The sequence below is a fragment of the Salmo trutta genome, unplaced genomic scaffold, assembly GCF_901001165.1.
Source record: "Salmo trutta unplaced genomic scaffold, fSalTru1.1, whole genome shotgun sequence".
NCBI lineage: Eukaryota > Metazoa > Chordata > Actinopteri > Salmoniformes > Salmonidae > Salmo > Salmo trutta.
In genome coordinates, this window is record NW_021822992.1 from 3,723,107 (window position 1) to 3,749,712 (window position 26,606).

General features: G+C 52.2%; 1 protein-coding gene across 1 annotated transcript in view; it reads left to right on the top strand.

Moving 5' to 3' along the window:
* Positions 1 to 1,156: 1,156 nt before the first annotated feature.
* Positions 1,157 to 26,606, top strand: part of LOC115187897 (E3 ubiquitin-protein ligase RNF19B) — a gene marked incomplete at its 3' end in the record, with an annotated part of 31,765 nt that continues 6,315 nt past the window's right edge. Inside the window, 2 exon segments of the mRNA XM_029746951.1 lie at positions 1,157 to 1,818; positions 21,453 to 21,661. Of these exon segments, the coding sequence (XP_029602811.1) occupies positions 1,184 to 1,818; positions 21,453 to 21,661 (844 nt within the window).

Consider the following 26,606-nt stretch of genomic DNA (forward strand, 5'->3'; position numbering starts at 1 on the left):
CCACAGTAAAGGACTATAGGGTAGTTCCACAGTAAAGGGCTATAGGGTAGTTCCACAGTAAAGGGCTATAGGGTAGTTCCACAGTAAAGGGCTATAGGGTAGTTCCACAGTAAAGGGCTATAGGGTAGTTCCACAGTAAAGGGCTATAGGGTAGTTCCACAGTAAAGGACTATAGGGTAGTTCCACAGTAAAGGACTATAGGGTAATTCCACAGTAAAGGAATTGCTCTGAGGATCAGATGTGTCACTTAAAGCTGCTGTGTGTCACTTTTTTGGGCTACCTGACCAAATTCACATAGAAATGTGTGTTATAGATATGTCATTCTCATTGAAAGCAAGTCTCTAAGAAGCCGTAGATCTGTTCTATGTGCGCTATTTCTATACTTCCTGTTCTTAAGTTCATTTTTTGCGTCTTTTACTTTCGGTTTTGTACACCAGCTGAGAATACAATAATATGGTTACGGAAAATATATTTCACAGCGGTTTTAGACGGTACAATGATTATCTATATTATGCATTGCTTGTTTTGTCACAAACTGAAAATTAGGTGAAATATTAGAAGTTTAGCAACCAGGAAATGGAGATATTTCTACATAGTGCACCTTTAAAACAAAATGTCTGCCAAACAAAAAACATAGATTTTTAAAGTTGAACAAACCATACAACTCTATGCACAATGATTACTTTTAACAATTCATATTGAACATTCATATTAGACGGTACGCTGGGCAGCAGCGGGGGACGGTGCGCTGGGCGGCAGCGGGGGACGGCGCGCTGGGCGGCAGCGGGGGACGGCGCGCGACGGCGCAGCGGGGGACGGCGCGCTGGGCGGCAGCGGGGGACGGCGCGCTGGGCGGCAGCGGGGGACGGCGCGCTGGGCGGCAGCGGGGGACGGTGCGCTGGGCGTTTTGAATACTTGTTAACAGTTTCTTCCGTCTCTCTTCTCCTCAGACTGACAGAACCTGGAGCCCCTCTGAGCCCCGAAGCCCCCAGGAAAGGACTGACGACAACCACCATGGCTTAAACCCTGCGTGCCTTCCTAGACACCTGTCCCCCTCTCCCCTGTCCCCAACCCCACCCCCAGTCTCTCCCTCTCCCCCCCCTCCCCGGCCTCCCTAACCCTGTCCATGTGAGGGGTTGGGCAGCCCCCCCCCCCCCCCCCCCCCCAGAATCCCTCTGGAGACATGATGAACCTCCAGAAGCACCAAACCATGGACTCTGACCGGGACCTTCAGTCCTCCTCCTCAGTCAGCCTGCCCTCCGTCAAGAAGGCCCCCAAGACAAGACGCCTGTCTGTGGGGAACCTGTTCAGACGGCGCCGGGACCCCAGGAGGAAGTCCAAGGAGCTCGGAGGAGGAGGAGAAGGAGAAGGAGGAGGAGGGGTGGATGGCATCGCCAGCACAGACGGCACCCACTCAGACCTCATACTAAACGATAAGAACTCTGCTTTCTCAGTAGCAGGAGCTGCCTGCACCTCCTCCCTAGGGGCGTCGTCGTCCTCCTCCTCCTCTTCCTCCCGGGGTGGAGAGCTGCTCGAGTGCCCTCTGTGCCTTCTACGTCACTCTCGGGACAGTTTCCCAGACATCATGACCTGTCACCACCGCTCCTGTGCCGATTGCCTGCGCCAATACTTACGGATAGAGATCAGTGAGTCGCGCGTCAACATCAGCTGTCCAGAGTGCTCTGAGCGGTTCAACCCCCACGACATCCGCATCATCCTGGGAGACCAGCCCCTCATGGAGAAGTACGAGGAGTTCATGTTGAGGCGATGGCTGGTGGCCGACCCAGACTGCCGCTGGTGCCCCGCCCCCGACTGCGGGTAAGAACCTGAGCTCAGACACACAGGGCAGACTGCTGGTAAGAACAGAACCTGAGCTCAGACACACAGGGCAGACTGCTGGTAAGAACAGAACCTGAGCTCAGACACACAGGGCAGACTGCTGGTAAGAACAGAACCTGAGCTCAGACACACAGGGCAGACTGCTGGTAAGAACCTCAGCTCAGACACACACACAGGGCAGACTGCTGGTAAGAACAGAACCTGAGCTCAGACACACACACAGGGCAGACTGCTGGTAAGAACAGAACCTGAGCTCAGACACACAGGGCAGACTGCTGGTAAGAACAGAACCTGAGCTCAGACACACAGGGCAGACTGCTGGTAAGAACCTCAGCTCAGACACACACACAGGGCAGACTGCTGGTAAGAACAGAACCTGAGCTCAGACACACACACAGGGCAGACTGCTGGTAAGAACAGAACCTGAGCTCAGACACACACACAGGGCAGACTGCTGGTAAGAACAGAACCTGAGCTCAGACACACAGGGCAGACTGCTGGTAAGAACAGAACCTGAGCTCAGACACACAGGGCAGACTGCTAGTAAGAACAGAACCTGAGCTCAGACACACAGGGCAGACTGCTGGTAAGAACAGAACCTGAGCTCAGACACACAGGGCAGACTGCTGGTAAGAACAGAACCTGAGCTCAGACACACAGGGCAGACTGCTGGTAAGAACCTCAGCTCAGACACACAGGGCAGACTGCGGGTACTGCACAAACCTCAATGCTGTTTTCAATTGGTTAATGTTGAGCGGTAGATTTCGACTTGCATTTTTACTTAAAGTGATCTTGACTCAGAAAAGGGTGGTGACCACTGGTCTAAGAGAATGCTTTGAACCAAAGACAATGCTTTTGGTTTTTGATGTATTTAACCCAATTTTATTGTTAATTACCCATTCTGACACTGTCTAACTCCTTGCTAAGAGTCTGTGAGGTCACTGGCTGTAGGTGCTGATGTGAAGAGTGTGCAGTCATCAGCATACAAAGTAATTTTAGCTTATTTTAAGACAAGGGGCAAATCATTTGTAAAAAAAGAGTAACAGCCCAAGGCAACTGCCCTGAGGGACACCGCACATACAGTGCCTTCGGAAAGTATTCAGACCCCTTGAAGTTTTTCTAAATTTTGTTACGGCCCTTTTCTAAAATGGATAAAACATTTTATTGCTATGAGACTCGAAATTGAGCTCAGGTGCATCCTGTTTCCGTTAAACTTCCTTGAGATGTTTCTACAACTTGATTGGAGTCCACCTGTGGTAAATTCAATTGATTGGACATAATTTCGAAAGACAAAGCCATGAGGTCGAAGGAATTGTCCGTAGAGCTCAGAGACAGGATTGTGCCGAGGCACAGATTTGGGGAAGGCTGCCAAAACAATTCTGCAGCCTTGAAGGTTCCCAAGAACACAGTGGCCTCCATTCTTAAATGGAAGAAGTTTGGGACCACCAAGACTCTTCCTAGAGCTGGTCGCCAGGAAAAACTGAGCAATCGGGGGAGAAGGGCCTTGGTCAGGGAGGTGACCAAGAACCCCATGGTGACTCTTACAGCGCTCCAGAGTTTCTCTGTGGAGATGGGAGAACCAGAAGGACAACCATCTCTGCAGCACTCCACCAATCAAGGCCTTTATGGTGGAGTGGCCAGACGGAAGCCGCTCCTCAGTAAAAGGCACATGACAGCCCGCTTGGAGTTTGCCAAAAGTCACCTAAAGGACTTTCAAACCATGAGAAACAAGATTCTCTAGTCTGATTAAACCAACATTGAAGTCTTTGGCCTGAATGCCAAGCGTCACGTCTGGAAGAAACCAGTCACCATCCCTACGGTGAAACATGGGGGTGGCAGCATCATGCTGTGGGGATGTTTTTCAGAGGCAGGGACTGGGAGACTAGTCAGGATCGAGGCAAAGATGAACGGTGCAAAGCACAGAGAGATCATTGATGAAAACCTGCTCCAGAGCACTCAGGACCTCAGACATGGACGAAGGTTCACCTTCCAACAAGAAAACAATCCTGAGCAGATGGTGGTCAGTGCAGATACATTTTTTTGGTAGCTGAAGGAATTATTGGATTTTCTTACCCAAATATGACCATTTGATCATTTCTAAGGTCATAAATCCCCGTATGAATATGGTTTAGTTTGTTTACCAAAGTAATTGATTACTTTCTGCAAGTTATTCACCTCTAAAACAATTAAGTTAGCCATATCCGCTAGCTAGCTCAAAAACTAGCTTGTCTAATGTTACATGGAAACTTCCAGAACAAAAAGAAAAGAAATGGAAAATCATCAGATGGACAATTAACAGCAAAAGATGGTGGTATGGTTTTGGGTACTGAATTAACTTCTAATTCATTAGATAACACTGTAGTCAAGGTATCTATTGAACCATCCAATTCTTACTGATCATAAAGTTATATTCTTATCTTTCAATATGAATGGATCTGAACTTAATAAACTGAGAGTTATTGGAAACTCAATAGTAGACTGTTGGAAGAGGATCATTTCAAGATGGATGCCAAAGATATTATACAAGAACATTGGAGGAAATCACAACTATTTAAGTCTTATGGAAAATATTTGGAATGAATGAAGTATGAAATTAGACTAACGGCCATGAAAAGAGGTAAAGAAATTGCTGCGGATTAAAAGATTAAGGGAAGATAAACTTGTTAAGGAAATTCTTTCTCTAATCTCTATGGAGGACCTTGATGAAGAAGGAAAGGGTCAGTTATTTACTTTACAACTAGAAATGAAGGATCTAGGAATGTATGAAGAGAGAGCTAAAATTGGGCATTTTTAAAAGATCAAGAAGGAGATGGTTGGAGGAAGGTGAGGGGGGGAAAAAACACTTTTACAATTTAGAGAAATTCTGAATTTCCATCTATTCATAAGCTCAATATAGATGGCGAAGATAATGAAAACCCCGAAGATATTTCCAAATATGTTTCATAATTCTATGGTAACCTTTATATCAGTAATGCCTGTCCTACAAGTGACATATCTGCCTGTCCTGACTCTGTCAAAGACGATGCAAAATTCATAGACTTCCAAAAGTCTTGTGATTAATTTATTTCTATTAATGAAATACATTTTTTTTTTAACCAGCATGTTAAATTATCCTATGAAACTTCACAGAGATTCAACATTAGATGCGGAATTAAACAAGGATGTCCAATTTCTCCTTATTTTTTATTGGTCACACAAGTTATGGCACTTCATATCAATAAGGATAGTCTTAGGGGTGTTATGACACTTCATATCAATAAGGATAGTTTTAGGGGTGTTATGGCACTTCATATCATTAAGGATCGTTTTAGGGGTGTTATGGCACTTCATACCAATAAGGATAGTTTTAGGGGTGTTATGGCACTTCATATCAATAAGGATAGTTTTAGGGCTGTTATGACACTTCATATCATTAAGGATCGTTTTAGGGGTGTTATGGCACTTCATACCAATAAGGATCGTTTTAGGGGTGTTATGACACTTCATATCAATAAGGATCGTTTTAGGGGTGTTATGACACTTCATATCAATAAGGATAGTTTTAGGGGTGTTATGGCACTTCATATCAATAAGGATAGTTTTAGGGGTGTTATGGCACTTCATATCAATAAGGATAGTTTTAGGGGTATTCCCATACAAGATAAAGAGAGAACATGTTCACAATTGGCTGACGCCATTTTTTTGTTGTTGTTGTTGAAAGATCATAATGAAGTCAGGAAAGCTATTGAGTGTTTTAATGCCTTTTCACATGTATCAGGTTTATCTCTGAATATCAGGAAATGTGAATGATTTGTGTTGTTGAGATGGCCGCCACCCGGCTCAGGTTGCTTGGTGTCTGGCACAACAACCTGCTTCCTCTGACTCACTGAACAAGTATTGGACGACATTTCATGTAATGTCTACTACTAACAACAGCTCTGTAGTCAGTCTGTTCTGTATTAACTGTCTGGTTTCACCGTGCAGTTGAAAGCGCTGCTGGTCAGAGGGGATTTGGGGAACCTGAGGTCAGTCCAGAGTCCAGCCTGTAGAGAGGGACTGACTGAGAGGAGAGAACGCACATGTTGGAGCAGCCAGCTCTGGGAAGGAGGGGCCGATGGTTCCAGCTGAACTTTAGCCCTGCTGGGCTGGGTGGGGCTGGGTGTGAAGAGTACAGGGCTGGAGCAGGAGAGAGACTGGCTACACTATGGGCCAAAACCACACACTCAAGCCTCCCTATGGGCCAAACCAACCGTCACTATGGGCCAAACCAACCGTCCTCCCAGTCCTCTTCTCCCTGTCTCACTATGGGCCAAACCAACCGTCACTATGGGCCAAACCAACCGTCCTCCCAGTCCTCTTCCTGTCTCACTATGGGCCAAACCAACCGTCCTCCCAGTCCTCTTCCTGTCTCACTATGGGCCAAACCAACCGTCACTATGGGCCAAACCAACCGTCCTCCCGGTCCTCTTCTCCCTGTCTCACTATGGGCTAAACCAACCGTCCTCTTCTCCCTGTCTCACTATGGGCTAAACCAACCGTCCTCTTCTCCCTGTCTCACTATGGGCTAAACCAACCGTCCTCTTCTCCCTGTCTCACTATGGGCTAAACCAACCGTCCTCTTCTCCCTGTCTCACTATGGGCCAAACCAACCGTCACTATGGGCCAAACCAACCGTCCTCCCGGTCCTCTTCTCCCTGTCTCACTATGGGCTAAACCAACCGTCCTCTTCTCCCTGTCTCACTATGGGCTAAACCAACCGTCCTCTTCTCCCTGTCTCACTATGGGCTAAACCAACCGTCCTCTTCTCCCTGTCTCACTATGGGCTAAACCAACCGTCCTGCCGTTCCTCTTCTCCCTGTCTCACTATGGGCTAAACCAACCGTCCTCTTCTCCCTGTCTCACTATGGGCCAAACCAACCGTCCTCTTCTCCCTGTCTCACTATGGGCCAAACCAACTGTCCTCCATGATGCTATTAACATGAGACAGCAACAACCAGTTCTGTCAGGCCTTTTTAAACCAGGCTTTTTCTCCCCCCCCCCCTAAACCTGCTGACTGAGTAAGAATGGACTTTGGCTGGATCCGCGGCTGCTGTCTTTTAGTCATTGACCTGCTGGAAAGGAGAGGAAGGAGCAAGGAAGGAGAGACGAGGTCCTCCCTCAGTGGTGTGAGAGGGCCAGCGGTCCGTCCATTAGCCTACTGTCTAAATCATTTAGCAGATGCTCTTATCCAGAGCGATTTACAGAAGCAGTTAGGGTGAAGTGGAAGGAGAGACGAGGTCCTCCCTCAGTGGTGTGAGAGGGCCGGCGGTCCGTCCATTAGCCTACTGTCTAAATCATTTAGCAGATGCTCTTATCCAGAGCGATTTACAGAAGCAGTTAGGGTGAAGTGCCTTGCTCAAGGGCACATCAATATATTTTTTTATTCCACCTAGTCTGCTCGTGGATTCGAACCAGCAACCTTTTGGTTACTGGCCCAACGCTCTTAACCGCTAGGCTACCTGCCGGCCTATAGATTACATCATCAGCGTGATGCTGCAGGCTGGCCTGGCTCCTATATATTACATCATCAGCGTGATGCTGCAGGCTGGCCTGGCTCCTATAGATTACATCATCAGCGTGATGCTGCAGGCTGGCCTGGCTCCTATAGATTACATCATCAGCGTGATGCTGCAGGCTGGCCTGGCTCCTATAGATTACATCATCAGCGTGATGGTGCAGGCTGGCCTGGCTCCTATAGATTACATCATCAGCATGATGCTGCAGGCTGGCCTGGCTCCTATATATTACATCAGCATGATGCTGCAGGCTGGCCTGGCTCCTATATATTACATCAGCGTGATGCTGCAGGCTGGCCTGGCTCCTATATATTACATCATCAGCGTGATGCTGCAGGCTGGCCTGGCTCCTATATATTACATCATCAGCGTGATGCTGCAGGCTGGCCTGGCTCCTATATATTACATCATCAGCGTGATGCTGCAGGCTGGCCTGGCTCCTATAGATTACATCATCAGCGTGATGCTGCAGGCTGGCCTGGCTCCTATAGATTACATCATCAGCGTGATGCTGCAGGCTGGCCTGGCTCCTATAGATTACATCATCAGCGTGATGCTGCAGGCTGGCCTGGCTCCCTCCCTGCCTCCCTGCCTCCCTACCTCCCTACCTGCCTCCCTCCCTCCCTCCCTGCCTCCCTCCCTCCCTCCCTACCTGCCTCCCTGCCTCCCTCCCTCCCTCCCTACCTGGCTCTGCGGTACAGGACAGTCAGTAATCCCCTGGACATGTTCTGTGTAAAGTTGGTAGCTGTCTAATTCCCTTCCTGACTGGGTGTTGGCAGAAAGCCAGGTCCAGGGTGTCTGTTGTACCACGAGGCTGGAATAGGGAGGGAGCGGGACGGGGTGGGAGGGACGGAGAGGGAGGCAGGGACGGAGAGGGAGGCAGGGACAGGGAGGGAGGGACGGAGAGGGGGGGGGGAGGGACGGAGAGGAGGGAGGGAGGGACAGGGAGGGAGGCAGGGACAGGGAGGGAGGGAGGGAGGGACGGAGAGGAGGGAGGGAGGGACAGGGAGGGAGGGGGAGGGACAGGGAGGGAGGGAGGGAGGGACGGAGAGGGACGGACGGAGAGGGAGGGAGGGAGGGACGGACGGAGAGGGAGGGATGGAGGGACAGGGAGGGACGGACGGAGAGGGAGGGAGGGACGGACAGTTTAAAAACCACATGTTTAGTTTTGCCCGTATTCAGCACAAGTTTTAAATCAGCAAGGGATACATTACCCTCAGGATAATCATTTGGGGACTTGTTCCACCTCCGTTGGTCTCTGTTGTTCCCCCCAGTCTCTCCCCTCTGTCTTTATAGTCGTTGGTCTCTGTAGTTCCCCCCAGTCTCTACCCTCTGTCTTTATAGCCGTTGGTCTCTGTAGTTCCCCCCCAGTCTCTCCCCTCTGTCTTTATAGTCGTTGGTCTCTGTAGTTCCCCCCAGTCTCTCCCCTCTGTCTTTATAGTCGTTGGTCTCTGTAGTTCCCCCCAGTCTCTCTGTCTTTATAGCCGTTGGTCTCTGTAGTTCCCCCCAGTCTCTCCCCTCTGTCTTTATAGTCGTTGGTCTCTGTAGTTCCCCCCAGTCTCTCTGTCTTTATAGCCGTTGGTCTCTGTAGTTCCCCCCAGTCTCTCCCCTCTGTCTTTATAGTCGTTGGTCTCTGTAGTTCCCCCCAGTCTCTACCCTCTGTCTTTATAGTCGTTGGTCTCTGTAGTTCCCCCCAGTCTCTCCCCTCTGTCTTTATAGTCGTTGGTCTCTGTAGTTCCCCCCAGTCTCTCCCCTCTGTCTTTATAGCCGTTGGTCTCTGTAGTTCCCCCCAGTCTCTCCCCTCTGTCTTTATAGTCGTTGGTCTCTGTAGTTCCCCCCAGTCTCTACCCTCTGTCTTTATAGCCGTTGGTCTCTGTAGTTCCCCCCAGTCTCTCCCCTCTGTCTTTATAGCCGTTGGTCTCTGTAGTTCCCCCCAGTCTCTCTGTCTTTATAGTCGTTGGTCTCTGTAGTTCCCCCCAGTCTCTACCCTCTGTCTTTATAGTCGTTGGTCTCTGTAGTTCCCCCCAGTCTCTACCCTCTGTCTTTATAGTCGTTGGTCTCTGTAGTTCCCCCCAGTCTCTCTGTCTTTATAGTCGTTGGTCTCTGTAGTTCCCCCCAGTCTCTCTGTCTTTATAGCCGTTGGTCTCTGTAGTTCCCCCCAGTCTCTCCCCTCTGTCTTTATAGTCGTTGGTCTCTGTAGTTCCCCCCAGTCTCTACCCTCTGTCTTTATAGTCGTTGGTCTCTGTAGTTCCCCCCAGTCTCTCCCCTCTGTCTTTATAGTCGTTGGTCTCTGTAGTTCCCCCCAGTCTCTCCCCTCTGTCTTTATAGTCGTTGGTCTCTGTAGTTCCCCCCAGTCTCTCTGTCTTTATAGCCGTTGGTCTCTGTAGTTCCCCCCAGTCTCTCCCCTCTGTCTTTATAGTCGTTGGTCTCTGTAGTTCCCCCCAGTCTCTCCCCTCTGTCTTTATAGCCGTTGGTCTCTGTAGTTCCCCCCAGTCTCTACCCTCTGTCTTTATAGTCGTTGGTCTCTGTAGTTCCCTCCAGTCTCTCTGTCTTTATAGTCGTTGGTCTCTGTAGTTCCCCCCAGTCTCTCTGTCTTTATAGTCGTTGGTCTCTGTAGTTCCCCCCAGTCTCTACCCTCTGTCTTTATAGTCGTTGGTCTCTGTAGTTCCCCCCAGTCTCTACCCTCTGTCTTTATAGCCGTTGGTCTCTGTAGTTCCCCCCAGTCTCTCTGTCTTTACAGTCGTTGGTCTCTGTAGTTCCCCCCAGTCTCTCCCCTCTGTCTTTATAGCCGTTGGTCTCTGTAGTTCCCCCAGTCTCTCCCCTCTGTCTTTATAGTCGTTGGTCTCTGTAGTTCCCTCCAGTCTCTCTGTCTTTATAGCCGTTGGTCTCTGTAGTTCCCCCCAGTCTCTCCCCTCTGTCTTTATAGCCGTTGGTCTCTGTAGTTCCCCCCAGTCTCTCTGTCTTTATAGCCATTGGTCTCTGTAGTTCCCCCCAGTCTTTCCCCTCTGTCTTTATAGTCGTTGGTCTCTGTAGTTCCCCCCAGTCTCTCTGTCTTTATAGCCGTTGGTCTCTGTAGTTCCCCCCAGTCTCTCCCCTCTGTCTTTATAGTCGTTGGTCTCTGTAGTTCCCTCCAGTCTCTCTGTCTTTATAGTCGTTGGTCTCTGTAGTTCCCCCCAGTCTCTCCCCTCTGTCTTTATAGCCGTTGGTCTCTGTAGTTCCCCCCAGTCTCTCCTCTCTGTCTTTATAGCCGTTGGTCTCTGTAGTTCCCCCCAGTCTCTCCCCTCTGTCTTTATAGTCGTTGGTCTCTGTAGTTCCCCCCAGTCTCTACCCTCTGTCTTTATAGCCGTTGGTCTCTGTAGTTCCCCCCAGTCTCTCTGTCTTTATAGTCGTTGGTCTCTGTAGTTCCCCCCAGTCTCTCTGTCTTTATAGTCGTTGGTCTCTGTAGTTCCCCCCAGTCTCTCCCCTCTGTCTTTATAGTCGTTGGTCTCTGTAGTTCCCCCCAGTCTCTACCCTCTGTCTTTATAGTCGTTGGTCTCTGTAGTTCCCCCCAGTCTCTCCCCTCTGTCTTTATAGTCGTTGGTCTCTGTAGTTCCCCCCAGTCTCTCCCCTCTGTCTTTATAGCCGTTGGTCTCTGTAGTTCCCCCCAGTCTCTCTGTCTTTATAGCCGTTGGTCTCTGTAGTTCCCCCCAGTCTTTCCCCTCTGTCTTTATAGCCGTTGGTCTCTGTAGTTCCCCCCAGTCTCTCTGTCTTTATAGCCGTTGGTCTCTGTAGTTCCCCCAGTCTCTACCCTCTGTCTTTATAGTCGTTGGTCTCTGTAGTTCCCCCCAGTCTCTCCCCTCTGTCTTTATAGCCGTTGGTCTCTGTAGTTCCCCCCAGTCTCTCTGTCTTTATAGCCGTTGGTCTCTGTAGTTCCCCCCAGTCTCTCCCCTCTGTCTTTATAGTCGTTGGTCTCTGTAGTTCCCCCCAGTCTCTACCCTCTGTTTTTATAGTCGTTGGTCTCTGTAGTTCCCCCCAGTCTCTACCCTCTGTCTTTATAGTCGTTGGTCTCTGTAGTTCCCCCCAGTCTCTCTGTCTTTATAGCCGTTGGTCTCTGTAGTTCCCCCCAGTCTCTACCCTCTGTCTTTATAGTCGTTGGTCTCTGTAGTTCCCCCCAGTCTCTACCCTCTGTCTTTATAGCCGTTGGTCTCTGTAGTTCCCCCCAGTCTCTACCCTCTGTCTTTATAGTCGTTGGTCTCTGTAGTTCCCCCCAGTCTCTCTGTCTTTATAGCCGTTGGTCTCTGTTGTTCCCCCCAGTCTCTCTGTCTTTATAGCCGTTGGTCTCTGTAGTTCCCCCCAGTCTCTACCCTCTGTCTTTATAGCCGTTGGTCTCTGTAGTTCCCCCCAGTCTCTACCCTCTGTCTTTATAGTCGTTGGTCTCTGTAGTTCCCCCCAGTCTCTCTGTCTTTATAGCCGTTGGTCTCTGTTGTTCCCCCCAGTCTCTCTGTCTTTATAGCCGTTGGTCTCTGTAGTTCCCCCCAGTCTCTACCCTCTGTCTTTATAGTCGTTGGTCTCTGTAGTTCCCCCCAGTCTCTACCCTCTGTCTTTATAGTCGTTGGTCTCTGTAGTTCCCCCCAGTCTCTCCCCTCTGTCTTTATAGCCGTTGGTCTCTGTAGTTCCCCCCAGTCTCTGTAGTTCCCCCCCAGTCTCTCCCCTCTGTCTTTATAGTCGTTGGTCTCTGTAGTTCCCCCCAGTCTCTCTGTCTTTATAGCCGTTGGTCTCTGTAGTTCCCCCAGTCTCTCCCCTCTGTCTTTATAGTCGTTGGTCTCTGTAGTTCCCCCCAGTCTCTCCCCTCTGTCTTTATAGTCGTTGGTCTCTGTAGTTCCCCCCAGTCTCTCCCCTCTGTCTTTATAGCCGTTGGTCTCTGTAGTTCCCCCCCAGTCTCTCCCCTCTGTCTTTATAGTCGTTGGTCTCTGTAGTTCCCCCCAGTCTCTCTGTCTTTATAGTCGTTGGTCTCTGTAGTTCCCCCCCAGTCTCTACCCTCTGTCTTTATAGCCGTTGGTCTCTGTAGTTCCCCCCAGTCTCTCTGTCTTTATAGCCGTTGGTCTCTGTAGTTCCCCCCAGTCTCTCTGTCTTTATAGTCGTTGGTCTCTGTAGTTCCCCCCAGTCTCAACCCTCTGTCTTTATAGTCGTTGGTCTCTGTAGTTCCCCCCAGTCTCTCTGTCTTTATAGTCGTTGGTCTCTGTAGTTCCCCCCAGTCTCTCCCCTCTGTCTTTATAGTCGTTGGTCTCTGTAGTTCCCCCCCAGTCTCTCCCCTCTGTCTTTATAGTCGTTGGTCTCTGTAGTTCCCCCCAGTTTCTCTGTCTTTATAGTCGTTGGTCTCTGTAGTTCCCCCCTGTCTCTACCCTCTGTCTTTATAGTCGTTGGTCTCTGTAGTTCCCCCCAGTCTCTACCCTCTGTCTTTATAGTCGTTGGTCTCTGTAGTTCCCCCCAGTCTCTCTGTCTTTATAGTCGTTGGTCTCTGTAGTTCCCCCCAGTCTCTCTGTCTTTATAGCCGTTGGTCTCTGTAGTTCCCCCCAGTCTCTCTGTCTTTATAGTCGTTGGTCTCTGTAGTTCCCCCCAGTCTCTCTGTCTTTATAGCCGTTGGTCTCTGTAGTTCCCCCCAGTCTCTCTGTCTTTATAGCCGTTGGTCTCTGTAGTTCCCCCAGTCTCTGTCTTTATAGCCGTTGGTCTCTGTAGTTCCCCCCAGTCTCTCTGTCTTTATAGTCGTTGGTCTCTGTAGTTCCCCCCAGTCTCTCCCCTCTGTCTTTATAGTCGTTGGTCTCTGTAGTTCCCCCCAGTCTCTACCCTCGTTGGTCTCTGTAGTTCCCCCCAGTCTCTACCCTCGTTGGTCTCTGTAGTTCCCCCCAGTCTCTCTGTCTTTATAGCCGTTGGTCTCTGTAGTTCCCCCCAGTCTTTCCCCTCTGTCTTTATAGCCGTTGGTCTCTGTAGTTCCCCCCAGTCTCTCCCCTCTGTCTTTATAGTCGTTGGTCTCTGTAGTTCCCCCCAGTCTCTCTGTCTTTATAGCCGTTGGTCTCTGTAGTTCCCCCCAGTCTCTCTGTCTTTATAGCCGTTGGTCTCTGTAGTTCCCCCAGTCTCTGTCTTTATAGCCGTTGGTCTCTGTAGTTCCCCCCAGTCTCTCTGTCTTTATAGCCGTTGGTCTCTGTAGTTCCCCCAGTCTCTGTCTTTATAGCCGTTGGTCTCTGTAGTTCCCCCCAGTCTCTCTGTCTTTATAGTCGTTGGTCTCTGTAGTTCCCCCCAGTCTCTGTCTTTATAGCCGTTGGTCTCTGTAGTTCCCCCCAGTCTCTACCCTCTGTCTTTATAGTCGTTGGTCTCTGTAGTTCCCCCCAGTCTCTCCCCTCTGTCTTTATAGTCGTTGGTCTCTGTAGTTCCCCCCAGTCTCTCCCCTCTGTCTTTATAGTCGTTGGTCTCTGTAGTTCCCCCCAGTCTCTCTGTCTTTATAGTCGTTGGTCTCTGTAGTTCCCCCCAGTCTCTGCTCTTGGCCGTTCAGTCCTCCTTGCTTGGCTGTTTTTCAGACTGCTGCTCTTAAGTTGTTGGCAGCCACATTTCCTTTGGAACTTTCCCTTCCCTCAGCAGAGCACAGTTACAGCTACTCAGACAGTCTGGTTCTTAGTGTTGAAGCCTGTTTGTTACAGTCCACACAGTCAGTTTGGTTCTTAGTGTTGAAGCCTGTTACAGTCCACACAGCCAGTCTGGTTCCTAGTGTTGAAGCCTGTTTGTTACAGTCCACACAGCCAGTCTGGTTCTTAGTGTTGAAGCCTGTTACAGTCCACACAGCCAGTCTGGTTCTTAGTGTTGAAGCCTGTTACAGTCCACACAGTCAGTCTGGTTCTTAGTGTTGAAGCCTGTTACAGTCCACACAGTCAGTCTGGTTCTTAGTGTTGAAACCTGTTTGTTACAGTCCACACAGTCAGTCTGGTTCTTAGTGTTGAAGCCTGTTACAGTCCACACAGTCAGTATGGTTCTTAGTGTTGAAGCCTGTTTGTTACAGTCCACACAGCCAGTCTGGTTCTTAGTGTTGAAGCCTGTTACAGTCCACACAGTCAGTCTGGTTCTTAGTGTTGAAGCCTGTTTGTTACAGTCCACACAGTCAGTCTGGTTATTAGTGTTGAAGCCTGTTACAGTCCACACAGTCAGTCTGGTTCTTAGTGTTGAAGCCTGTTACAGTCCACACAGTCAGTCTGGTTCTTAGTGTTGAAGCCTGTTTGTTACAGTCCACACAGTCAGTCTGGTTCTTAGTGTTGAAGCCTGTTACAGTCCACACAGTCAGTCTGGTTCTTAGTGTTGAAGCCTGTTTGTTACAGTCCACACAGTCAGTCTGGTTCTTAGTGTTGAAGCCTGTTACAGTCTACACAGTCAGTATGGTTCTTAGTGTTGAAGCCTGTTTGTTACAGTCCACACAGCCAGTCTGGTTCTTAGTGTTGAAGCCTGTTACAGTCCACACAGTCAGTCTGGTTCTTAGTGTTGAAGCCTGTTTGTTACAGTCCACACAGTCAGTCTGGTTATTAGTGTTGAAGCCTGTTACAGTCCACACAGTCAGTCTGGTTCTTAGTGTTGAAGCCTGTTACAGTCCACACAGTCAGTCTGGTTCTTAGTGTTGAAGCCTGTTTGTTACAGTCCACACAGTCAGTCTGGTTCTTAGTGTTGAAGCCTGTTACAGTCCACACAGTCAGTCTGGTTCTTAGTGTTGAAGCCTGTTTGTTACAGTCCACACAGTCAGTCTGGTTCTTAGTGTTGAAGCCTGTTTGTTACAGTCCACACAGTCAGTCTGGTTCTTAGTGTTGAAGCCTGTTTGTTACAGTCCACACAGTCAGTCTGGTTCTTAGTGTTGAAGCCTGTTTGTTACAGTCCACACAGTCAGTCTGGTTCTTAGTGTTGAAGCCTGTTTGTTACAGTCCACACAGTCAGTCTGGTTCTTAGTGTTGAAGCCTGTTACAGTCCACACAGTCAGTCTGGTTCTTAGTGTTGAAGCCTGTTTGTTACAGTCCACACAGTCAGTCTGGTTCTTAGTGTTGAAGCCTGTTACAGTCCACACAGTCAGTCTGGTTCTTAGTGTTGAAGCCTGTTACAGTCCACACAGTCAGTCTGGTTCTTAGTGTTGAAGCCTGTTTGTTACAGTCCACACAGTCAGCCAGCAAGTCAGACGATCAGCCAGTCAGTCAGTCAGTTACATGGGCCTTTAACAGTTAGTAGGGGTGCAACTTCCACTGGGGACGGGGGGACGAGGACATGTCCCCCCCCCCACATTCTGAAATAGCTTTTCTGTACCCCCCCAGTTTTATCATTGGAATGTGATACAAAACGAGGCAACGTTGTGCTTTAGGACCATGGGATGACTCAGTAGGCGGGTAGGCTGTTTGGACTGTTTCTCAGACTGGAAAATATATATCCCCAAATCCCCTCTAACCAATGGGAGTGGTCCAAGCCAGCCCCACCCAGACAGCTGGGTCTCCCCTCTCTCTCTCCTCCCAGAGAGGAGCTCTAAGAGCCCTGGGCCTCCCCTCTCTCTCCTACCAGAGAGGAGTCCTGGGCCTCCCCTCTCTCTCCTACCAGAGAGGGGTCCTGGTCCTCCCCTCTCTCTCCTACCAGAGAGGGGTCCTGGGCCTCCCCTCTCTCTCCTACCAGAGAGGAGCCCTGGGCCTCCCCTCTCTCTCCTCCCAGAGAGGAGCCCTGGGCCTCCCCCCTCTCTCCTACCAGAGAGGAGCTCTAAGAGTCCTGGGCCTCCCCTCTCTCTCCTCCCAGAGAGGAGTCCTGGGCCTCCCCTCTCTCTCCTACCAGAGAGGAGCTCTAAGAGCCCTGGGCCTCCCCTCTCTCTCTCCTACCAGAGAGGAGCTCTAAGAGCCCTGGGCCTCCCCTCTCTCTCTCCTACCAGAGAGGAGCTCTAAGAGCCCTGGGTCTCCCCTCTCTCTCTCGTACCACAGAGGAGCCCTGGGTCTCCCCCCTCTCTCCTACCAGAGAGGAGTCCTGGGTCTCCCCTCTCTCTCCCCTACCAGAGAGGAGCTCTAAGAGTCCTGGTCCTCCCCCCTCTCTCCTCCCAGAGAGGAGTCCTGGGCCTCCCCCCTCTCTCTCCTCCCCGAGAGGAGTCCTGGGCCTCCCCCCTCTCTCTCCTCCCAGAGAGGAGCCCTGGGCCTCCCCCCTCTCTCTCCTCCCAGAGAGGAGCCCTGGGCCTCCCCTCTCTCTCCTCCCAGAGAGGAGCCCTGGTCCTCCCCTCTCTCTCCTCCCAGAGAGGAGCCCTTGTCCTCCCCTCTCTCTCCTCCCAGAGAGGAGCCCTTGTCCTCCCCTCTCTCTCCTCCCAGAGAGGAGCCCTGGTCCTCCCCTCTCTCTCCTCCCAGAGAGGAGCCCTGGTTCTCCCCTCTCTCTCCTCCCAGAGAGGAGCCCTGGGTCTCCCCTCTCTCTCCTGCCAGAGAGGAGTCCTGGGTCTCCCCTCTCTCTCCTACCAGAGAGGAGCCCTGGTCCTCCCCTCTCTCTCCTACCAGAGAGGAGCCCTGGGTCTCCCCTCTCTCTCCTACCAGAGAGGAGCCCTGGGTCTCCCCTCTCTCTCCTGCCAGAGAGGAGCCCTGGGTCTCCCCTCCCTCTCCTACCAGAGAGGAGCCCTGGTCCTCCCCTCTCCTACCAGAGAGGAGCCCTGGGTCTCCCCCCTCTCTCTCCTACCAGAGAGGAGCTCTAAGAGCCCTGGTCCTCACTGAGCCAGCCTCCATCACCACTGATCAGGGTCTCCCCTCTCTCTCCTCCCAGAGAGGAGTCCTGGTCCTCCCCTCTCTCTCCTACCAGAGAGGAGTCCTGGTCCTCACTGAGCCAGCCTCCATCACCACTGATCAGGGTCTCCCCTCTCTCTCCTACCAGAGAGGAGTCCTGGTCCTCACTGAGCCAGCCTCCATCACCACTGATCAGGGTCTCCCCTCTCTCTCCTACCAGAGAGGAGTCCTGGTCCTCACTGAGCCAGCCTCCACCACTGATCAGGGTCTCCCCTCTCTCTCCTCCCAGAGAGGAGTCCTGGTCCTCACTGAGCCAGCCTCCACCACTGATCAGGGTCTCCCCTCTCTCTCCTACCAGAGAGGAGTCCTGGTCCTCCCCTCTCTCTCCTCCCAGAGAGGAGTCCTGGTCCTCACTGAGCCAGCCTCCTTCACCACTGATCAGGGTCTCCCCTCTCTCTCCTACCAGAGAGGAGCCCTGGGTCTCCCCTCTCTCTCCACCCAGAGAGGAGCCCTGGTCCTCCCCTCTCTCTCCTCCCAGAGAGGAGTCCTGGTCCTCACTGAGCCAGCCTCCTTCACCACTGATCAGGGTCTCCCCTCTCTCTCCTACCAGAGAGGAGTCCTGGGCCTCCCCTCTCTCTCCTACCAGAGAGGAGTCCTGGTCCTCCCCTCTCTCTCCTACCAGAGAGGAGCTCTAAGAGTCCTGGTCCTCACTGAGCCAGCCTCCTTCACCACTGATCAGGGTCTCCCCTCTCTCTCCTACCAGAGAGGAGTCCTGGTCCTCCCCTCTCTCTCCTACCAGAGAGGAGCTCTAAGAGTCCTGGTCCTCACTGAGCCAGCCTCCTTCACCACTGATCAGGGTCTCCCCTCTCTCTCCTACCAGAGAGGAGTCCTGGTCCTCCCCTCTCTCTCCTACCAGAGAGGAGCTCTAAGAGTCCTGGTCCTCACTGAGCCAGCCTCCTTCACCACTGATCAGGGTCTCCCCTCTCTCTCCTACCAGAGAGGAGTCCTGGTCCTCCCCTCTCTCTCCTACCAGAGAGGAGCTCTAAGAGTCCTGGTCCTCACTGAGCCAGCCTCCATCACCACTGATCAGGGTCTCCCCTCTCTCTCCTACCAGAGTGGAGTCCTGGTCCTCCCCTCTCTCTCCTACCAGAGAGGAGCCCTGGGCCTCCCCTTTCTCTCCTACCAGAGAGGAGTCCTGGTCCTCCCTTCTCTCTCCTACCAGAGAGGAGTCCTGGTCCTCCCCTCTCTCTCTCCTACCAGAGAGGAGCCCTGGGTCTCCCCCCTCTCTCTTCTACCAGAGAGGAGCTCTAAGAGTCCTGGTCCTCACTGAGCCAGCCAACATCACCACTGATCAGGGCCTAAAATAAAACGTTTTGGTCCACCAGCCGCTGTTGCAGGTAGATTACAAAATCTACCAGCCACTCAGATTTGTCATAATTACATCAACAAAAAAACTTTACAACAAAAAACAAGAAATGTATTAGTATGAAGTAATGTGGTATATTACTGAATTTAATGACTTTTTTTGTCTTTTAATAAAAATATCAGAGACAATGTTTAGCTGCCCAGAGGTAATGGGACCGCTCGAGGTCGAGGCCTGTCACGTGTGTAGGGTGTGTGTGTAGGGTGTGTGTGTGTGTGTGAGAGAGAGATTAGGGAACTGACTGAGGCGTCGTGTTCCCAATCAGTTGAAGCAGCAGACTCCCAAACTAACGTGGAAAAACAACCGAGCTTGTGAACAAAACAATGTAAATAGCCAAGAAACACAAGGACAAAGTCTCACTTTGTAAACTTTCCAGTAAATTAGACCAACTTTTAAGGCCTGTGTGTGCGTAGCGCTTCCAAAAATGAGTCTATCATTACACACATCTCCCCTGTCAGGCTGTGTGAGGTGGGGATCTAGGATCTGTATTTCTATGTGCGATCAGCATCTATGAAACAAAACGGCAGAAACACTTTGAAAACCAAAAAACTGCAGCATTCTAACCTTAACTACCAATATATTTATCATTTTATTTATTTATTTGTATTTATATTATATGTATTTGGCGGGTGTTAATGTCCACGCCCTGCCACTGATCCATCCTGGAGTACCCTGGTCGGCCTTTAACTGGAGTTAATCAGTGAGAGGGGGGCAGCACTGAGCTAGCCTGCAGTTCCCTGGTCGGCCTTTAACTGGAGTTAATCAGTGAGAGGGGGGCAGCACTGAGCTAGCCTGCAGTACCCTGGTCGGCCTTTAACTGGAGTTAATCAGTGAGAGGGGGGCAGCACTGAGCTAGCCTGCAGTACCCCTGGTCGGCCTTTAACTGGAGTTAATCAGTGAGAGGGGGGCAGCACTGAGCTAGCCTGCAGTACCCTGGTCGGCCTTTAACTAGAGTTAATCAGTGAGAGGGGGGGCAGTACTGAGCTAGCCTGCAGTACCCTGGTCGGCCTTTAACTGGAGTTAATCAGTGAGAGGGGGGCAGCACTGAGCTAGCCTGCAGTACCCTGGTCGGCCTTTAACTAGAGTTAATCAGTGAGAGGGGGGCAGTACTGAGCTAGCCTGCATTACCCTGGTCGGCCTTTAACTGGAGTTAATCAGTGAGAGGGGGGCAGCACTGAGCTAGCCTGCAGTACCCTGGTCGGCCTTTAACTAGAGTTAATCAGTGAGAGGGGGGCAGCACTGAGCCAGCCTGCAGTACCCTGGTCGGCCTTTAACTGGAGTTAATCAGTGAGAGGGGGGCAGCACTGAGCCAGCCTGCAGTACCCTGGTCGGCCTTTAACTGGAGTTAATCAGTGAGAGGGGGGCAGCACTGAGCTAGCCTGCAGTACCCTGGTCGGCCTTTAACTGGAGTTAATGAGGGGGGCAGCACTGAGCTAGCCTGCAGTACCCTGGTCGGCCTTTAACTGGAGTTAATCAGTGAGAGGGGGGCAGCACTGAGCTAGCCTGCAGTACCCTGGTCGGCCTTTAACTAGAGTTAATCAGTGAGAGGGGGGCAGTACTGAGCTAGCCTGCAGTCCCCTAGTCGGCCTTTAACTGGAGTTAATCAGTGAGAGGGGGGGCAGCACTGAGCTAGCCTGCAGTACCCTGGTCGGCCTTTAACTAGAGTTAATCAGTGAGAGGGGGGCAGCACTGAGCCAGCCTGCAGTACCCTGGTCGGCCTTTAACTAGAGTTAATCAGTGAGAGGGGGGCAGCACTGAGCCAGCCTGCAGTACCCTGGTCGGCCTTTAACTGGAGTTAATCAGTGAGAGGGGGGCAGCACTGAGCTAGCCTGCAGTACCCTGGTCGGCCTTTAACTAGAGTTAATCAGTGAGAGGGGGGCAGCACTGAGCTAGCCTGCAGTACCCTGGTCGGCCTTTAACTAGAGTTAATCAGTGAGAGGGGGGCAGCACTGAGCTAGCCTGCAGTACCCTGGTCGGCCTTTAACTAGAGTTAATCAGTGAGAGGGGGGCAGTACTGAGCTAGCCTGCAGTCCCCTAGTCGGCCTTTAACTGGAGTTAATCAGTGAGAGGGGGGCAGCACTGAGCTAGCCTGCAGTACCCTGGTCGGCCTTTAACTAGAGTTAATCAGTGAGAGGGGGGCAGCACTGAGCCAGCCTGCAGTACCCTGGTCGGCCTTTAACTGGAGTTAATCAGTGAGAGGGGGGCAGCACTGAGCTAGCCTGCAGTACCCTGGTCGGCCTTTAACTAGAGTTAATCAGTGAGAGGGGGGCAGCACTGAGCTAGCCTGCAGTACCCTGGTCGGCCTTTAACTAGAGTAATCAGTGAGAGGGGGGCAGCACTGAGCCAGCCTGCAGTACCCTGGTCGGCCTTTAACTAGAGTTAATCAGTGAGAGGGGGGCAGCACTGAGCCAGCCTGCAGTATCACTTCCTTGACTTCAAACGCGTGCAATTTAATACTAATAGAATTACACTCTGATTTTTCACTTTGAAATGTATACAAAACAATATCCATTGCATATATATATTTTTTTATGTGAAAAATCTTGAGTCTCAGCGTAAATCCCGTTACTGGTCTTCACATAGGAATGAATGATGTGACGTGATCGATGACTTTGTCCATTTAGTATAGATATAGAGACATTGGTTCTGTCTGAGGGTTGAGAGAGGGAGTCTGTCCTGTCTGTCCTGTCTGTCTGTCTGTCTGTCTGTCTGTCTGTCTGTCTGTCTGTCTGTCTGTCTGTCTGTCTGTCTGTCTGTGTCTGTCTTGAATTAATGCAGCTAGATTTGTTCAGGAAGCTGAATGAGCCTAGCTAGAAACAGGGGTTGTTCAGAGGACTCAGGCAGACTCCTGTACAGAGAGCATTGTATCCCTTTCTGTCCTGTAGTCAAGGTGGATCCCTGACTTGTTCCCCCCCCCCCCTCCAGGTATGCAGTCATTGCCTTTGGCTGCGCCAGCTGTCCTAAGATCACATGTGAGCGTGAGGGTTGTGGCACAGAGTTCTGCTACCACTGTAAGCAGCTGTGGCACCCCGACCAGACGTGTGATGCAGCGCGGCAGCAGAGAGCCCAGAGCCTGAGGCTGCTCACCTTCAGCTCCTCGTCTCTTAGCTACAGCCAGGAGAGTGGAGCTGCAGGTAACTCACACACACACACACACACACACACACACCGAGAGAGATACACACACACACACACACACACACACACACACACACACACACACACACACACACACACACACACACACACACACACACACACCGAGAGAGATACACACACACACACACACCGAGAGAGATACACACACACACACACACACACACACACACACACACACCGAGAGAGATACACACACACACACACACACACCGAGAGAGATACACACACACACACACACACACACACACACACCGAGAGAGATACACACACACACACACACCGAGAGAGATACACACACACACACACACACACACACACCGAGAGAGATACACACACACACACACACACACACACACACACACACACACACACACACACACACACACACACCGAGAGAGATACACACACACACACACACACACACACACCGAGAGAGATACACACACACACACACACACACACACCGAGAGAGATACACACACACACACACACACACACACACACACCGAGAGAGATACACACACACACACACACACACACCGAGAGAGATACACACACACACACACACACACACCGAGAGAGATACACACACACACACACACACACCGAGAGAGATACACACACACACACACACACACACACACACACACACACACACACACACACACACACACACCGAGAGAGATGAACACACACACACCGAGAGAGATGAACACACACACACCGAGAGAGATGAACACACACACCAGGGGAGATGCTTTGAACCAAATACAAAACTTTCAAAACAAATATGTAAACCCGTTGTTTTTAAACTTCCTAAAGTTACTTGAATGACTTTTTAAAACCAGTTGGTCATGTTAACCGAACGTGAACAGTCTGCTGCTTAAAGAGTCTGACGGATAATAACCCCGAAGGAAACTCGCCAAAACCACGGCGCTGGTATAGTGAAAGATCTGAAGTTGTTCAATGGACACAATGCAAATAAACAGGAAGGTGAACCGTCTCCGTGACAACCTGGAGAAGCTGCTCACAGACCATCTAAATCACATAAACAGGAAGGTGAACAGTCTCCATGACAACCCGGTGAACCGTCTCCGTGACAACCTGGAGAAGCTGCTCATAGACCATCTAAATCACATAAACAGGAAGGTGAACAGTCTCCATGACAACCCGGTGAACCGTCTCCATGACAACCTGGAGAAGCTGCTCATAGACCATCTAAATCACATAAACAGGAAGGTGAACCGTCTCCGTGACAACCCGGAGAAGCTGCTCACAGACCATCTAAATCACATAAACAGGAAGGTGAGCGGTCTCCGTGACAACCTGGAGAAGCTGCTCATAGACCATCTAAATCACATAAACAGGAAGGTGAACCGTCTCCGTGACAACCCGGAGAAGCTGCTCACAGACCATCTAAATCACATAAACAGGAAGGTGAGCGGTCTCCGTGACAACCTGGAGAAGCTGCTCATAGACCATCTAAATCACATAAACAGGAAGGTGAACCGTCTCCGTGACAACCCGGTGAACCGTCTCCATGACAACCCGGAGAAGCTGCTCACAGACCATCTTAATCACATAAACAGGAAGGTGAACGGTCTCCATGACAACCCGGAGAAGCTGCTCACAGACCATCTAAATCACATAAACAGGAAGGTGAGCGGTCTCCGTGACAACCTGGAGAAGCTGCTCACAGACCATCTAAATCACATAAACAGGAAGGTGAACGGTCTCCATGACAACCCGGAGAAGCTGCTCACAGACCATCTAAATCACATAAACAGGAAGGTGAGCGGTCTCCGTGACAACCCGGAGAAGCTGCTCATAGACCATCTAACTGTCATGAAGAAAACTGATTTGAAACCGAAGAAGGCCGTGATGGTGTTGACCTGGAAACAGCGCTCCGGAGACCCAATAATAGAACCCAACTAAACGTGTTGTACCCAGACGTGTACAGTATCTACAATACCTATCTATATAACCTTATGGGGACAACGAAGATACAGCAGAAAAAGGTGAAGGAGCTGCTCACCAAGGGTCTGTGCTGGGAGCAGGAGCTGCTCACCAAGGGTCTGTTCTGGGAGCAGGAGCTGCTCACCAAGGGTCTGTGCTGGAGCAGGAGCTGCTCACCGAGGGTCTGTGCTGGGAGCTGCTCACCAAGGGTCTGTTCTGGGAGCAGGAGCTGCTCACCAAGGGTCTGTGCTGGGAGCAGGAGCTGCTCACCAAGGGTCTGTGCTGGAAGCAGGAGCTGCTCACCAAGGGTCTGTGCTGGGAGCAGGAGTTGCTCACCAAGGGTCTGTGCTGGGAGCAGGAGCTGCTCACCAATGGTCTGTGCTGGGAGCAGGAGCTGCTCACCAATGGTCTGTGCTGGGAGCAGGAGTTGCTCACCAAGGGTCTGTGCTGGGAGCAGGAGTTGCTCACCAAGGGTCTGTGCTGGGAGCAGGAGTTGCTCACCAAGGGTCTGTGCTGGGAGCAGGAGCTGCTCACCGAGGGTCTGTGCTGGGAGCTGCTCACCAAGGGTCTGTTCTGGGAGCAGGAGCTGCTCACCAAGGGTCTGTGCTGGGAGCAGGAGCTGCTCACCAAGGGTCTGTGCTGGGAGCAGGAGCTGCTCACCAAGGGTCTGTGCTGGGAGCAGGAGCTGCTCACCAAGGGTCTGTGCTGGGAGCAGGAGCTGCTCACCAAGGGTCTGTGCTGGGAGCAGGAGCTGCTCACCAAGGGTCTGTTCTGGGAGCAGGAGCTGCTCACCAAGGGTCTGTGCTGGGAGCAGGAGCTGCTCACCGAGGGTCTGTGCTGGGAGCTGCTCACCAAGGGTCTGTTCTGGGAGCAGGAGCTGCTCACCAAGGGTCTGTGCTGGGAGCAGGAGCTGCTCACCAAGGGTCTGTGCTGGAAGCAGGAGCTGCTCACCAAGGGTCTGTGCTGGGAGCAGGAGTTGCTCACCAAGGGTCTGTGCTGGGAGCAGGAGCTGCTCACCAATGGTCTGTGCTGGGAGCAGGAGCTGCTCACCAATGGTCTGTGCTGGGAGCAGGAGTTGCTCACCAAGGGTCTGTGCTGGGAGCAGGAGTTGCTCACCAAGGGTCTGTGCTGGGAGCAGGAGTTGCTCACCAAGGGTCTGTGCTGGGAGCAGGAGCTGCTCACCAAGGGTCTGTTCTGGGAGCAGGAGCTGCTCACCAAGGGTCTGTGCTGGGAGCAGGAGCTGCTCACCAAGGGTCTGTGCTGGGAGCAGGAGCTGCTCACCAAGGGTCTGTGCTGGGAGCAGGAGCTGCTCACCAAGGGTCTGTGCTGGGAGCAGGAGCTGCTCACCAAGGGTCTGTGCTGGGAGCAGGAGCTGCTCACCGAGGGTCTGTGCTGGGAGCTGCTCACCAAGGGTCTGTTCTGGGAGCAGGAGCTGCTCACCAAGGGTCTGTGCTGGGAGCAGGAGCTGCTCACCAAGGGTCTGTGCTGGGAGCAGGAGCTGCTCACCAAGGGTCTGTGCTGGGAGCAGGAGCTGCTCACCAAGGGTCTGTGCTGGAGCAGGAGCTGCTCACCAATGGTCTGTGCTGGGAGCAGGAGTTGCTCACCAAGGGTCTGTGCTGGGAGCAGGAGCTGCTCACCAAGGGTCTCTCCTGGGAGCAGGAGCTGCTCACCAAGGGTCTGTGCTGGGAGCAGGAGCTGCTCACCAAGGGTCTGTGCTGGGAGCAGGAGCTGCTCACCAAGGGTCTGTGCTGGGAGCAGGAGCTGCTCATCAAGGGTCTGTGCTGGGAGCAGGAGCTGCTCACCGAGGGTCTGTGCTGGGAGCTGCTCACCAAGGGTCTGTGCTGGGAGCAGGAGCTGCTCACCAAGGGTCTGTGCTGGGAGCAGGAGCTGCTCACCAAGGGTCTGTGCTGGGAGCAGGAGCTGCTCACCAAGGGTCTGTGCTGGGAGCAGGAGCTGCTCACCAAGGGTCTGTGCTGGGAGCAGGAGCTGCTCACCAAGGGTCTGTGCTGGGAGCAGGAGCTGCTCACCAAGGGTCTGTGCTGGGAGCAGGAGCTGCTCACCGAGGGTCTGTGCTGGGAGCTGCTCACCAAGGGTCTGTGCTGGGAGCAGGAGCTGCTCACCAAGGGTCTGTGCTGGGAGCAGGAGCTGCTCACCAAGGGTCTGTGCTGGGAGCAGGAGCTGCTCACCAAGGGTCTGTGCTGGGAGCAGGAGCTGCTCACCAAGGGTCTGTGCTGGGAGCAGGAGCTGCTCACCAATGGTCTGTGCTGGGAGCTGCTCACCGAGGGTCTGTGCTGGAGCAGGAGCTGCTCACCAATGGTCTGTGCTGGGAGCTGCTCACCGAGGGTCTGTGCTGGGAGCAGGAGCTGCTCACCGAGGGTCTGTGCTGGGAGCAGGAGCTGCTCACCAAGGGTCTGTGCTGGGAGCAGGAGCTGCTCACCAAGGGTCTGTGCTGGGAGCAGGAGCTGCTCACCAAGGGTCTGTGCTGGGAGCAGGAGGTGCTCACCAATGGTCTGTGCTGGGAGCTGCTCACCGAGGGTCTGTGCTGGGAGCAGGAGCTGCTCACCAATGGTCTGTGCTGGGAGCTGCTCACCGAGGTCTGTGCTGGGAGCAGGGAGCTGCTCACCGAGGGTCTGTGCTGGGAGCAGGAGCTGCTCACCAAGGGTCTGTGCTGGGAGCAGGAGCTGCTCACCAAGGGTCTGTGCTGGGAGCAGGAGCTGCTCACCAAGGGTCTGTGCTGGGAGCAGGAGCTGCTCACCAAGGGTCTGTGCTGGGAGCAGGAGCTGCTCACCAAGGGTCTGTGCTGGGAGCAGGTGTTGCTCACCAAGGGTCTGTGCTGGGAGCAGGAGCTGCTCACCAAGGGTCTGTGCTGGGAGCTGCTCACCAAGGGTCTGTGCTGGGAGCTGCTCACCAAGGGTCTGTGCTGGGAGCAGGAGCTGCTCACCAAGGGTCTGTGCTGGGAGCAGG